Below are 15,328 nucleotides of genomic sequence, written 5' to 3'. Positions count from 1 at the left end.
GCACCACGGAGGAGATTCCCAGGCCTATTACATCAGAGTGAGATCACAGATCATCCTGCACCACGGAGGAGATTACCGGGTCTATTACATCAGAGTGAGATCACAGATCATCCTGCACCGCGGAGGAGATTCCCAGGCCTATTACATCAGAGTGAGATCACAGATCATCCTGCACCACGGAGGAGATTCCCAGGTCTATTACATCAGAGTGAGATCACAGATCATCCTGCACCACGGAGGAGATTCCCAGGTCTATTACATCAGAGTGAGATCACAGATCATCCTGCACCGCGGAGGAGATTCCCAGGCCTATTACATCAGAGTGAGATCACAGATCATCCTGCACCACGGAGGAGATTCCCAGGTCTATTACATCAGAGTGAGATCACAGATCATCCTGCACCGCGGAGGAGATTCCCAGGCCTATTACATCAGAGTGAGATCACAGATCATCCTGCACCACGGAGGAGATTCCCAGGTCTATTACATCAGAGTGAGATCACAGATCATCCTGCACCACGGAGGAGATTCCCAGGTCTATTACATCAGAGTGAGATCACAGATCATCCTGCACCACGGAGGAGATTACCGGGTCTATTACATCAGAGTGAGATCACAGATCATCCTGCACCACGGAGGATATTACCGGGTCTATTACATCAGAGTGAGATCACAGATCATCCTGCACCACGGAGGAGATTCCCAGATCTATTACATCAGAGTGAGATCACAGATCATCCTGCACCACGGAGGAGATTACCGGGTCTATTACATCAGAGTGAGATCACAGATCATCCTGCACCACGGAGGAGATTACCGGGTCTATTACATCAGAGTGAGATCACAGATCATCCTGCACCACGGAGGAGATTCCCAGGTCTATTGCATCAGAGTGAGATCACAGATCATCCTGCACCACGGAGGAGATTCCCAGGCCTATTACATCAGAGTGAGATCACAGATCATCCTGCACCGCAGAGGAGATTCCCAGGTCTATTGCATCAGAGTGAGATCACAGATCATCCTGCACCACGGAGGAGATTCCCAGGTCTATTACATCAAAGTGAGATCACAGATCATCCTGCACCACAGAGGAGATTCCCAGGTCTATTACATCAGAGTGAGATCACAGATCATCCTGCACCACGGAGGAGATTCCCAGGTCTATTACATCAGAGTGAGATCACAGATCATCCTGCACCGCGGAGGAGATTCCCAGGCCTATTACATCAGAGTGAGATCACAGATCATCCTGCACCGCGGAGGAGATTCCCAGGCCTATTACATCAGAGTGAGATCACAGATCATCCTGCACCACGGAGGAGATTCCCAGGTCTATTACATCAGAGTGAGATCACAGATCATCCTGCACCGCGGAGGAGATTCCCAGGTCTATTGCATCAGAGTGAGATCACAGATCATCCTGCACCACGGAGGAGATTCCCAGGCCTATTACATCAGAGTGAGATCACAGATCATCCTGCACCACGGAGGAGATTCCCAGGTCTATTACATCAGAGTGAGATCACAGATCATCCTGCACCACGGAGGAGATTCCCAGGCCTATTACATCAGAGTGAGATCACAGATCATCCTGCACCACGGAGGAGATTCCCAGGCCTATTACATCAGAGTGAGATCACAGATCATCCTGCACCACGGAGGAGATTCCCAGGTCTATTACATCAGAGTGAGATCACAGATCATCCTGCACCACGGAGGAGATTCCCAGGTCTATTACATCAGAGTGAGATCACAGATCATCCTGCACCACAGAGGAGATTCCCAGGCCTATTACATCAGAGTGAGATCACAGATCATCCTGCACCGCGGAGGAGATTCCCAGGTCTATTACATCAGAGTGAGATCACAGATCATCCTGCACCACGGAGGAGATTCCCAGGTCTATTACATCAGAGTGAGATCACAGATCATCCTGCACCACGGAGGAGATTCCCAGGTCTATTACATCAGAGTGAGATCACAGATCATCCTGCACCGCAGAGGAGATTCCCAGGTCTATTACATCAGAGTGAGATCACAGATCATCCTGCACCACGGAGGAGATTACCAGGTCTATTACATCAGAGTGAGATCACAGATCATCCTGCACCACGGAGGAGATTACCGGGTCTATTACATCAGAGTGAGATCACAGATCATCCTGCACCACGGAGGAGATTCCCAGGCCTATTACATCAGAGTGAGATCACAGATCATCCTGCACCACGGAGAGGAAGAGTAACCACACCATGTACACCCCATATCTGCATTACAGTAAAAACCACACCATGTACACCCGATATCTGCATTACAGTAATAGTAACCACACCATGCATACCCCATATCTGCATTACAGTAATAGTAACCACACCATGTACACCCGATATCTGCATTACAGTAATAACCACACCATGTACACCCCATATCTGCGGCCCAGTAATAGTAACCACACCATGTACACCCCATATCTGCATTACAGTAATAACCACACCATGTACACCCCATATCTGCGGCCCAGTAATAGTAACCACACCATGTACACCCCATATCTGCGGCACAGTATTAGTAACCACACCATGTACACCTCATATCTGCGGCACAGTAATAGTAACCACACCATGTACACCCCATATCTGCATTACAGTAATAACCACACCATGTACACCCCATATCTGCGGCACAGTAATAGTAACCACACCATGTACACCCCATATCTGCAGCACAGTAATAACCACACCATGTACACCCCATATCTGCAGTACAGTATTAATAACCACACCATGTACACCCCATATCTGCAGAACAGTATTAATAACCACAACATGTACACCCCATATCTGCAGCACAGTAATAGGAACCACACCATGTACACCCCATATCTGCAGTACAGTAATAGGAACCACACCATGTACACCCCATATCTGCAGTACAGTAATAGGAACCACACCATGTACACCCGATATCTGCAGTACAGTAATAGGAACCACACCATGTACACCCCATATCTGCGGCACAGTAATAGGAACCACACCATGTACACCCCATATCTGCAGCACAGTAATAGTAACCACACCATGCATACCCCATATCTGCAGCACAGTAATAACCTAACCACACCATGCATACCCCATATCTGCAGCACAGTAATAACCTAACCACACCATGTGTACCCCATATCTGCAGCACAGTAATAACCACACCATGTGTACCCCATATCTGCATTACAGTAATAACATGTACACCCCATACCTGCAATATAGTAATACCCACCACACCATGTACACCCCATATCTGCAGCATAGTAATAACCACACCATGTACACCCCATATCTGCAGTACAGTATTAATAACCACACCATGTACACCCCATATCTGCAGTACAGTAATAGGAACCACACCATGTACACCCCATATCTGCAGTACAGTAATAACACCACCATGTACACCCCATATCTGCAGCACAGTAATAACTTCACCGTGTATACCCCATATCTGCAGTACAGTAATAACCACACCGTGTATACCCTATATCTGCAGTACAGTAATAACCACACCATGTACACCCCATATCTGCAGCACAGTAATAACCACACCGTGTATACCCTATATCTGCAGTACAGTAATAACCATACCATGTACACCCCATATCTGCAGCACAGTAATAACCACACCGTGTATACCCTATATCTGCAGTACAGTAATGTCATGGAACCATGAACCAGACGTACAACAAGAGATAAGTGGAAAATAAGAAGGTTTTATTGAAGAGCAAGCCGTAAGCAAAGTCCGAACGGATGGCTAAACCGAAGCAGGGTCTTGCGGAGACAGAGGTCAGGAACCAGAAGGGTAGTCAGACGAAGCCAGGAACAGGAACCAACGGGGTAGTCAGACGAAGCCGGAATCAGGAACCAACGGGGTAGTCAGACGAAGCCGGAATCAGGAACCAACGGGGTAGTCAGACGAGGCCAGGATCAGGAACCAGAAGCAGCAGCAGTCTTGGAAGCATGTGAACACAGGAGGACCAAGCAAGGAACTGAAGCCACAGACCTCCTATATATATGAGCTGGGCATCCAGCTCCTCCCAGTGGGAAGGAGGAGCCGCAGGGTGGGAGGCTACAAGAAAACCCAGAAACCAAGATGGCCGCCAGCACATGTCAAACGAAGGGAACAGCAAGGAGGTAAGACCATGACAGTACCTCCCCCTCAAGGGCCCCTCCTCCGCGGAGTAAGGAACGGTTTCTGAGGGAAGCGTGCGTGGAAGGCTCGGAGCAAGACAGGAGCATGGACATCTGCGGAGGGAACCCAGGAACGCTCCTCTGGACCATAACCACGCCAATGGACCAAAAACTGCACCCGGCCGCGGACCAGGCGTGAGTCCAGGATATTGCTCACCTCATACTCCTCACGATTGCCCACTTGGACCGGACGAGGCCGAGGAATCGAGGAAGTGAAACGATTACACACCAGTGGCTTCAACAGGGAGACATGAAACACGTTGGAGATCCGCATGCCAGGAGGAAGCGCAAGGGCATAGGCTACCGGGTTTACCCTGCGAAGCACTCGGAAGGGACCAACAAAGCGAGGCGCCAGCTTGGGAGTGGGCACTCGAAGGTTGAGGTTGCGGGTGGACAACCATACGCGGTCTCCGACCTGGTAGGAAGGAGCGGGCGCTCGTCTGCGATCAGCCTGGAGTTTCTGGCGCTGCGCAGAGACCTCAAGGGACCTCTGGATCCGTACCCAAGAAGCACGTAGGACGGAAAGGTGATCCTCCACAGCCGGAATATCCTGGGGAGAGAATACCTCCGGTAACACGGCAGGTTGGAACCCAATATTGGCCATGAAGGGAGACGTCCCAGAGGAAGAGTTCACCGCCGTGTTCCTGGCAAACTCAGCCCAAGGCAGGAGGTCAACCCAATTGTCTTGGTGATCGGAGACATAGCAACGAAGGAATTGCTCCAAGGCCTGATTGGATCGTTCTGCGGCCCCATTGGACTGAGGGTGGTAGGCCGAGGAGAAAGAGAGATGAATCCCCAACTGGGAGCAAAAGGCGCGCCAGAACCTGGACACAAACTGACTCCCCCGATCCGACACAATCTCCTTGGGCAAACCGAGCAACCGGAAGACCTCCCTGGCAAAAATCGAGGCCAACTCTTGTGCAGAGGGTAACTTCTTGAGAGGAACACAGTGGCACATTTTGGAAAACCGATCCACAATCATGAGAATGACCGTATGGCCTCGGGATGCAGGGAGGTCCACAATGAAATCCATCCCCAGGTGTGACCATGGACGCTCCCCGGTGGCTATGGGTTGCAAAAGGCCCAACGGAAGGTGCCGAGGGGACTTACTCTGGGCACAAACGGAGCATGCCGCTACATATGCGGCGATGTCGGAACGTAGAGAAGGCCACCAGAACAGACGTGAAACCGCCCAGGACAGCTGATTCTTTCCAGGGTGCCCCGCGGCCTTGGAGTTATGGTAGGTTCGCAACAACCGAGTGCGCAACTCCTCAGGCACAAAACATCTGCCGTTGGGTCTCCCAGAGGGAGCACCAGATTGAGCCGCCAAAATCTGCTCACCCAGAGGAGAAGTCAGGCTGGTGCGAATAGCGGCCAGGATCTGATTCGGGGGTATGACCGTAGTCGGAATCGACTCCTCCCCGGACAGCTCGGAGTACTGCCGTGATAAGGCATCCGCTCTGATGTTCTTGGAGCCGGGTAGGTAGGAGACCACGTAATTAAAACGTGACAAGAACAGAGCCCATCTGGCCTGACGTGGTGTCAATCTCTTGGCCTCAGAGAGGTAGGTCAGATTCTTGTGGTCCGTCAGGATGAGAACCGGAACCACCGAGCCCTCGAGCAAGTGCCTCCATTCTTTAAGGGCCTGCACGATGGCCAATAACTCCCTGTCACCAATCTGATAGTTGCACTCCGCGGAAGACAGTTTCCGGGAGTAAAACCCACAAGGAAGCAGAGGACCCTCTGGTGTTCTACGCTGAGACAGGAGGGCGCCTACTCCCGTCTCAGACGCGTCCACCTCGAGGACAAAAGGCAACCCAGGGTTGGGATGCGACAGAATCGGAGCCGACACAAAGGCGGACTTTAGAGCCTCAAAAGCTCGGATGGCCTCGAGCGGCCAGACCTGAGGATTACTGCCCTTCCTGGTCAGATCCGTGAGAGGCTTGGCTAGCATGGAAAAGTCCCTGATGAACTTCCGATAATAATTGGCGAAGCCCAAAAAGCGCTGCAGGGCACGAAGCCCACTGGGCTGGGGCCACTGTAAGACAGCCGAAACCTTCTCAGGATCCATGGAGAACCCCTCAGCGGAAATGATGTAACCTAAGAAGGTTACCTGGGATCGGTGAAATTCGCATTTCTCAAGCTTACCGAACAGCTTGTTCTCTCGTAAGCGTTGCAACACTCGTCTGACATCCAGAATGTGGGCCTCCATGGATGCAGAATATACCAAGATGTCATCCAAATAGACCACCACACACTGCTGCAACAGGTCACGGAAAACATCGTTGATGAATTCCTGGAAGACTGCGGGCGCATTGCACAACCCAAAGGGCATAACCAAGGATTCATAATGACCGGTCCTGGTGTTAAACGCGGTCTTCCACTCATCGCCCGCCTTGATCCTTACCAGGTTATATGCCGCCCTCAGGTCGAGTTTGGTAAAGACCGTGGCCCCTTTGAGGCGATCGAACAGCTCGGAAATCAAGGGTATCGGGTAAGCGTTCTTGATCGTGATGCGATTGAGACCCCTGTAATCGATGCAAGGCCTCAACTCGCCGCCCTTCTTTTTCACAAAGAAAAATCCAGCCCCTGCCGGGGACGAGGATTTGCGAATGTGTCCGCGTGAAAGCGCCTCCCTCACGTACTCCTCCATGGCCTCATTCTCCGCTACCGACAGTGGATAGACTTTGCCACGAGGAGGAACGGCACCGGATTGTAACTCTATGGCACAATCGTATGGGCGGTGCGGAGGTAGGGCAACCGCGCGCACCTTATCGAATACATCCCGGTACTCTTCGTATTCAGGAGGCAACAGAGAGTCCGAGGAAGTACACAGCAACTTGACAGGCCCATGGATGCAACTAGCCCCACACTGCGGTGACCACGAGAGGATCTCGACCGATCTCCAATCGAAAGTCGGATTATGCTTCTGGAGCCAGGGGTACCCCAAGACCACCGAGTAGTGTGGAGACGAAATAACCTGGAGACAGACCGACTCTCTGTGAACGGCACCAATGGCTATCCCCACTGGAAGGGTCTCATGAGTCACGTGTGGCGGCAGAAGGGGTCTGCCGTCTATCGCCTCAAGAGCCAGTGGGGAACCTCGAGGCTGCAGAGGAATGGAATTGGCGGCAACGAACACTCTATCAATGAACAAACCACCAGCACCAGAGTCCACCAACGCCTGGGTCGTCACCGAGCCCCCGACCCAGGAGAGGACAACCGTGATCAGTGGTTTGTCAACACGGGAAACCGGGGACGAGGAGACTCCACCCAAGATCTGCCCCCGACAGGACCTCAGGTGCGAGCGTTCTCCCGGACGGTTCGGACATGCCAACCGAAAATGCCCACCGAGACCACAGTACATGCATCGGCCCTCGCGTCTCCGGAGTACCCTCTCCCCCTCAGACAGGCGAGCAAACCCCAGCTGCATGGGTTCACCCCCAGACAAGTCATCCCCAGGAGGCGTGGGAGGAGAGGGAGGCACGGGTGGGACAGCAAACGTAGGCGCCAATCTGTTAGGAGACCTCCGCAGGCTCTCCTTAAAGGAAGGTCTCTCCCTGAGTCTGGTGTCAATCAAAATCAGGAAAGAAATAAGAGACTCGAGCTCCACTGGTAGGTCCTTAGCTGCAACCTCATCCTTCAAGGCATCCGAGAGACCATGAGAGAAAGCAGCGACCAGAGCCTCATTATTCCAGCCCACCTCTGCTGCCAGGGTACGAAACTCAATGGCGTATTCAGCTACGGATCGTGAACCCTGTCTGATGGACATAAGGAGCTTCGCAGCAGAGGCAGCACGAGCCGGCACATCGAATACCTTCCGAAGAGAAGCAACAAAACCGGAAAACTCGGCAACCACCGGATTGTTGTTCTCCCATAAAGGGCTGGCCCAGGCCAAGGCCTTGTCCGAGAGCAGCGAGATCAAGAAGCCCACCCTTGATCTCTCAGTAGGAAAGGCATGTGGCAGCAACTCGAAGTAAATGCCCACCTGGTTAAGGAAACCTCGGCACTGAGTTGGCTCTCCCCCAAAGCGCTGTGGAAGGGGGGCAGAACCGGTCATACCCTGAAACACCACAGGCGCAGCAACAGGTGTCAGGGTAGACTCTGGCGCAACAACCGGAGCGGCAGTAGGAGCGGGCCCAGGAGCGACAACCGACCCATCGGCAACGGAAGCTAAATGAGCTGTGCGTTCAAGCAGGGTTTGCAACGCCACAGCGAACCGACCCAACAGGTGATCCTGCTGATCAAGTCTGGCAACCAGCGTAGGTAGCGAGGGTGGCCCTGTACCGTCAGAATTCATGGCTTGGTCCTAATGTCATGGAACCATGAACCAGACGTACAACAAGAGATAAGTGGAAAATAAGAAGGTTTTATTGAAGAGCAAGCCGTAAGCAAAGTCCGAACGGATGGCTAAACCGAAGCAGGGTCTTGCGGAGACAGAGGTCAGGAACCAGAAGGGTAGTCAGACGAAGCCAGGAACAGGAACCAACGGGGTAGTCAGACGAAGCCGGAATCAGGAACCAACGGGGTAGTCAGACGAAGCCGGAATCAGGAACCAACGGGGTAGTCAGACGAAGCCGGAATCAGCCAGGATCAGGAACCAGAAGCAGCAGCAGTCTTGGAAGCATGTGAACACAGGAGGACCAAGCAAGGAACTGAAGCCACAGACCTCCTATATATATGAGCTGGGCATCCAGCTCCTCCCAGTGGGAAGGAGGAGCCGCAGGGTGGGAGGCTACAAGAAAACCCAGAAACCAAGATGGCCGCCAGCACATGTCAAACGAAGGGAACAGCAAGGAGGTAAGACCATGACAAGTAATAACCACACCATGTACACCCCATATCTGCAGCACAGTAATAACCACACCATGTACACCCCATATCTGCAGTACAGTAATAGGAACTACACCGTGTACACCCCATATCTGCAGCACAGTAATAGGAACCACACCATGTACACCCCATATCTGCAGTACAGTAATAACCACACCATGTACACCCCATATCTGCAGCACAGTAATAACCACACCATGTACACCCCATATCTGCAGTACAGTAATAGGAACTACACCGTGTACACCCCATATCTGCAGTACAGTAATAGGAACCACACCATGTACACCCCATATCTGCAGTACAGTAATAACCACACCATGTACACCCCATATCTGCAGTACAGTAATAACCACACCACGTACACCCCATGTCTGCAGTACAGTAATAGGAACCATACCACGTACACCCCATATCTGCTCAGAGATCATCAGCAAGGAGCCTTGGGTGAATGTGCAGTCCTGTCTGTGTACTGATGTCCTGCCAGGAGCGTGTAATTACCAGAGTACTACCCATTGAGTAACAATCAGAACATCTGGAAGATATGAAGCTGCCATGTGGAGTTATCAGGGAAAGCAGCCATTGCAATAAGATCAGTAAACAGCAGCATTCTGAGGTCTGCACAGAACAGAGAAGGGCGCTCAGAGATCGGCGGTACGATCGGTGGAGACTGCGGACACGCGCCTTCTCATCCGGATGGCAGAAACTGCCGGGCGGCTTCACAGATACCCCAAAACAAACACTGCTCCCGAGTGCTGGCAGAGAGGGAGGCGGCGGGCAGCGCCACAACCCCCAGACCACGCTGCCAAGGATCACTGGGACACGAGGGGAGTGTACATACAGCCCTGCCGAGTCACAGGGAGAGAATCTGCAGAGTATTACACGGAGATCTGCAGAACATCGCTCTGTCCTCTCTACCTCCTGACACATACATAGTGACATATCCTGCAGATTATTACACCTCTGACCTCTACAGGGATCTGCAGAACATCGCTCTGTCCTCTCTACTTCCTGACACATACATAGTGATATATCCTGCAGATTATTACACCTCTACAGAGATCTGCAGAACATCACTCTGTCCTCTCTGCCTCCTGACACACACAGTACAGACCAAAAGTTTGGACACACCTTCTTCTCATTCCCAGAGTTTTCTTTATTTTCATGACTATGACAATTGTAGATTCGCACTGAAGGCATCAAAACTATGAATTATCACATGTGGAATTATATACATAACAAACAAGTGTGAAACAACTGAAAATATGTCATATTCTAGGGTCTTCACAGTAGCCACCTTTTGCTTTGATTACTGCTTTGCACACTCTTGGCATTCTCTTGATGAGAGGTAGTCACCTGAAATGATCTTCCAACAGTCTTGAAGGAGTTCCCAGAGATGCTTAGCACTTGTTGGCCCTTTTGCCTTCACTCTGCGGTCCAGCTCACCCCAAACATCTCGATTGGGTTCAGGTCCGGTGACTGTGGAGGCCAGGTTATCTGGCGCAGCACCCCATCACTCTCCTCCATGGTCAAATAGCCCTTACACAGCTCCAGGCTGTGCGATAGATTTTAGGCCATATCGCCCACCCCTAAGTCTATTCAGTAGGACTATCAGCTGTGTATCCACCTGACTTCTCCACAACGCAACTGATGGTCCCAACCCCATTTATAAGGCCAGAAATCCCACTTATTACACCTGACAGGGCACACCTGTGAAGTGAAGACCATTTCAGGTGACTACCTCTGGAAGCTCATCAAGAGAATGCCAAGAGTGTGCAAAGCAGTAATCAAAGCAAAAGGTGGCTACTTTGAAGAACCTAGAATATGACATGATTTCAGTTGTTTCACACTTTTCTGTTATGTATATAATTCCACATGTGATAATTCATAGTTTTGATGCCTTCAGTGCGAATCTACAATTGTCATAGTCATGGAAATAAAGAAAACTCTTTGAATGAGAAGGTGCGTCCAAACTTTTGGTCTGTACTGTACATAGTGATATATTCCGCAGATGATCACATCTCTGCAGCACATTGCAGGTTACTGGAGAGGCTGCAGGATGAGCACACCTCCCTCCTGCTGACCATGGCGGTGTGCAGGTGGAGTGTCATGTAGTGTGGCTTCTTACCTTGGCCTTTCCGGTGCTCTGTAGGATATGGACCAGCGCGGACGCCATCTCCTCCTTGTTCTTGACGCTGAGGACAGCCTCCAGGCTGGTGCACAGCACCATGTAGTTGTTGGTGATGTACTCGGCGAATTCCTTGTACAGCTCCATGGGCAGGATGCTGATGCTCTGGTAGCGGCTCTTCATGCGAATCATGGGGCCGGCGGACTTCCCTTTGCTGGTGTTTGTGGACACCACCGGATACCACTTTTCCACAAACTGCCGCCCCGTCACCGCGGTTATGGGGATGCTGACCAGGCCCACGTAGTTGTTCTTGTCCTTCTTCTTCTTCTTGTCCGTCTCCTTGTATAAGTGCACCATGATGCTCCTCAGGGGCGGCAGGTTGTTGAACTCAAAGTGCTCGCCCCAGAAGACGTTGTCTGTCTTCAGTTTGCAGGTCGTCCGTGCGTAGAGCACATCGTCCAGGAACAGCTCGCACAGGTACTTCTTCTTGGCCGGCAGGTCCTTGGCCTCAACAATCCACAGCTTCAGCATGTTCTCCGTCCGACGACTGTTATCCTGCAAGCCACAAACGCCGTCAGTGCGCCATTCACACACAGGTTTCCTGCTCTGAAGCCAATAAAGTGGACCCAATCCTGAAAGCAACATTTTGTGAAAGTGTTCGAAAAAAATGTATTTAGGGTAGTTCCGATCAACTTATTTTGTATTTTTACCACCAGGCGACCCTTGAAGCGCTGTCTGCGGAGTACGGGTACTGGTCTGTACTATGCGAGCGCTCTGCTGACCGGAGTTCGCCTGTGAAATTCAGTGCAGGATGTCCCCTAGTCTGGGGGCCCGAACTTCAGGGGTCGCTTGGTGGTAAAATTAGAAAATAAATAGATAAAGTTTATCAGAAAAAATATTGTTAGGGCATTTCTAACACTTTCCAATATCTTACTTGAAGGATTAGGGAGGCCTTAAAGGGGGTCTCTGTTTTCAGCAGATGGCGTTTATCCTGTAGGCCAGGCACTGCCAACCTGCGGCTTTCCAGCTGTTCCAAAACTACAACTCCCAGTTCGGGCATGTGGGAGTTGTAGTTTTGGAACAGCTGGAGAGCCTCAGGTTGGCCATCCCTGCTGCAGACGCAGTTACTACCAGGCTCCTCCTAATGCCTTGTCAGTCTCCATGTCCATTTTTTCCCTCACATTATACATGGCTCAGGGTTACGGGCACTGCAGTGACCAGGTGGTCGGGAAGGGAGCTGCTGCACAGAGTCCAGGTGGTCGGGAAGGGAGCTGCTGCGCAGAGTCCAGGTGGTCGGGAAGGGAGCTGCTGCGCAGAGTCCAGGTGGTCGGGAAGGGAGCTGCTGCGCAGAGTCCAGGTGGTCGGGAAGAGAGCTGCTGCGCAGAGTCCAGGTGGTCGGGAAGGGAGCTGCTGCGCAGAGTCCAGGTGGTCGGGAAGGGAGCTGCTGCGCAGAGTCCAGGTGGTCGAGAAGGGAGCTGCTGCGCAGAGTCCAGGTGGTCGGGAAGGGAGCTGCTGCGCAGAGTCCAGGTGGTCGGGAAGGGAGCTGCTGCGCAGAGTCCAGGTGGTCGAGAAGGGAGCTGCTGCGCAGAGTCCAGGTGGTCGGGAAGGGAGCTGCTGCCTGGATATCTAAGAAGCCGGAGCTTATTCTATAGGGTGAAGCACAACTGCGGCTTCTGGATTGTAGGGTGGACATAATAATGGAAACTAGCAGTGTATGTGATGGAAAAATGAATCCAGCCAGCACAGGAGGCAATATGGAGAATCACTGCACATTAGTAAGTGCCTGGTATTAACTTCCTCTGCTGAAGACAGACCACTCCTTTAAGCAGCTTCATTGGGAGGCAATCAAGTCAACACTCAAGAGCCACCTAAGATGAATACCCTGCCCCTCCTCTTTAGAAGCCGCCATCTTGAATTCCATGTCCTCCAGATCTTCAGTACTGGTGTGAGCTTGGACAGCATGGAGGAGGTATGGGGTGGAAGATGATGAAGCATTATGGAGGGATATGCGGGCAGAGTACCTGGGTGCCCGTTAGTGCGCTCTTCCCATACCTTATTTGGGTGTACGGCACGACGCAGGTTCTCCATCCATTTATCCCGTTCAGCTGATGAGCGGCACGAGAAGCATTTACTGCCAGACGATGCTGTGACCTACGAGGAAAACAGACGCCATGAGAGCACTCTGCATCCCTACATGCGCTAGCTTGTGTCGGGTTGTGCACGTGTGTAGTTTAATGGTGCTCAGCCCTGGTTGTCAGCTTCTAGCGACCCGATTCCTCAGCCTCCATTACTGCACACAGTGAGGGTTTATCCTGCTGCTTCCATCACATATGGAAGTGGAAGGAGAGATACCAAGGACATGTCTGCCATGTGTCCCCTCGCCTCCCTCCGCCATGACACAGAAGGCAGAGACGGAGCCCTGCTCAGCACGCAGATCCAGTCTGGTGTAGAGACTGGTGACTGGAAGACTGCCAGGCTATGCCAGCCCATCATCCACAATATGCCAGACCTGCAGGGTGGGAGACGACCCCTGTGACCACAAGATTCCAACAGATCTCCCCAGAACAGAAATTAACAAGCAGGCGGCATGAGGTGTGGCATAGAATCCCCAGCGGGTGAAAGAGACAACTCAGCGCGTGCTCGGCATATTAGTGCCCCACCCTGGCCTTACCCTGCAGCAGGCGAGGAGCTCCAGGACCCAAACCATGGAGTACAGACCTCCTGCTCTGACACAAGGCTCCTTCCTGCTGAATTCATCTCAGGGGACGTATTCTGTAGACCTATCAAGTGACCAGGGATAAAAAGAACCCGCCATGAAACCGGGGGCCAGGAGGGCCCGCCATGTAACCGGGGGCCAGGAGGACCTACTTTGCAACCAGGGGCCAGGAGGCCTGCTATGCGACTAGAAGGACCTGTCATGTGACCAGGGATAACAAGGACCTATCATATAACCAGGGGTCATGAGGACCGACAAGTGACCAGGGATAATGAGGAACTGCCATGTGACCAGGGGCCAGGAGGACCCGTCATGTGACCAGGGACTGAGAGGACCCGTTGGGTGACCATGGATAGTGAGGACCTGTTACGTGACCTGGGATAATAAAGACCTGTCTAACGCTGACTGTTCTTACACAGCGTGCTGTGTGTTGCCCTCATCACCTCAGTAGTAGTCCCCTTACCTCGAAGCAGTAGTCCTGGCCCAGGATGCTGCTGTGGACAGGTTTGATCACCACCTCTTCCTCCATGCTGAGATCAAGAGCTTCAACCGCACTGCTGGGACTAAGCAAAGACTCGTGGGAGCGCGATTCCTTCAGCCTCGGCATTAGATGTGACCTGTGGAGAGAAGAGAGGTGAGCGGCCAAATTCTGCCTCCTTCCCTTCCATGCCCTGGAGATCAGCCGGAGACGTTTCCTCCTATGTGGTGTCACATGACCTGATGAGATGTCGGGGGTCACCCCTGGAGGTCAGCGTCCCCTATATACAGGTAACATGATGTCATCACTGATGAGATGTCGGGGGTCACCCCTGGAGGTCAGCGTCCCTATGTACAGGTAACATGATGTCATCACTGATGAGATGTCGGGGGTCACCCTGGAGGTCAGCGTCCCCTATGTACAGGTAACATGATGTCATCACCAGAGGTGGAAGCGTCAGCCTAGGTCGTCACATGATCTGATGAGATGTCGGGGGTCACCCCTGGAGGTCAGCGTCCCTATGTACAGGTAACATGATGTCATCACTGATGAGCTGTCGAGGGTCACCCTGGAGGTCAGTGCCCCCTATGTACAGGTAACATGATGTCATCACTGATGAGATGTCGGGGGTCACCCTGGAGGTCAGTGCCCCTATGTACAGGTAACATGATGTCATCACTGATGAGATGTCGGGGGTCCCTGGAGGTCAGTGCCCCCTATGTACAGGTAACATGATGTCATCACTGATGAGATGTCGGGGGTCACCCTGGAGGTCAGTGCCCCCTATGTACAGGTAACATGATGTCATCACTGATGAGATGTCGGGGGTCACCCTGGAGGTCAGTGCCCCCTATGTACAGGTAACATGATGTCATCACCAGAGGTGGAAGCGTCAGCCTAGGTCGTCACATGATCTGATGAGATGTCGGGGGTCA

The 15,328-nt window shown here is 52.2% G+C and overlaps 1 protein-coding gene across 3 annotated transcripts in view; it reads right to left on the bottom strand.

Moving 5' to 3' along the window:
* LOC122923900 (DAB2 interacting protein) overlaps positions 1-14,537 on the bottom strand; it is a 55,838-nt gene extending 41,301 nt beyond the window's left edge. For 2 of the 3 annotated variants that reach the window (XM_044274758.1, XM_044274757.1), the window contains exons 1-3: positions 14,379-14,534; positions 13,252-13,350; positions 11,200-11,754 (exon numbers count right to left, since the gene is read on the bottom strand). In XM_044274758.1, coding sequence (XP_044130693.1) covers positions 11,200-11,754; positions 13,252-13,350; positions 14,379-14,522 — 798 coding nt within the window. In that variant the 5' untranslated portion in view covers positions 14,523-14,534. Of the gene's footprint in view, positions 1-11,199; positions 11,755-13,251; positions 13,351-14,378 lie in introns of all 3 variants that reach the window. The other variant, XM_044274759.1, reaches the window with a different exon arrangement.
* Positions 14,538-15,328: the final 791 nt, after the last annotated feature.

The sequence above is a fragment of the Bufo gargarizans genome, unplaced genomic scaffold, assembly GCF_014858855.1.
Source record: "Bufo gargarizans isolate SCDJY-AF-19 unplaced genomic scaffold, ASM1485885v1 original_scaffold_2044_pilon, whole genome shotgun sequence".
NCBI classification, from domain to species: domain Eukaryota; kingdom Metazoa; phylum Chordata; class Amphibia; order Anura; family Bufonidae; genus Bufo; species Bufo gargarizans.
This window is presented reverse-complemented; position numbering and strand designations above follow the sequence as displayed.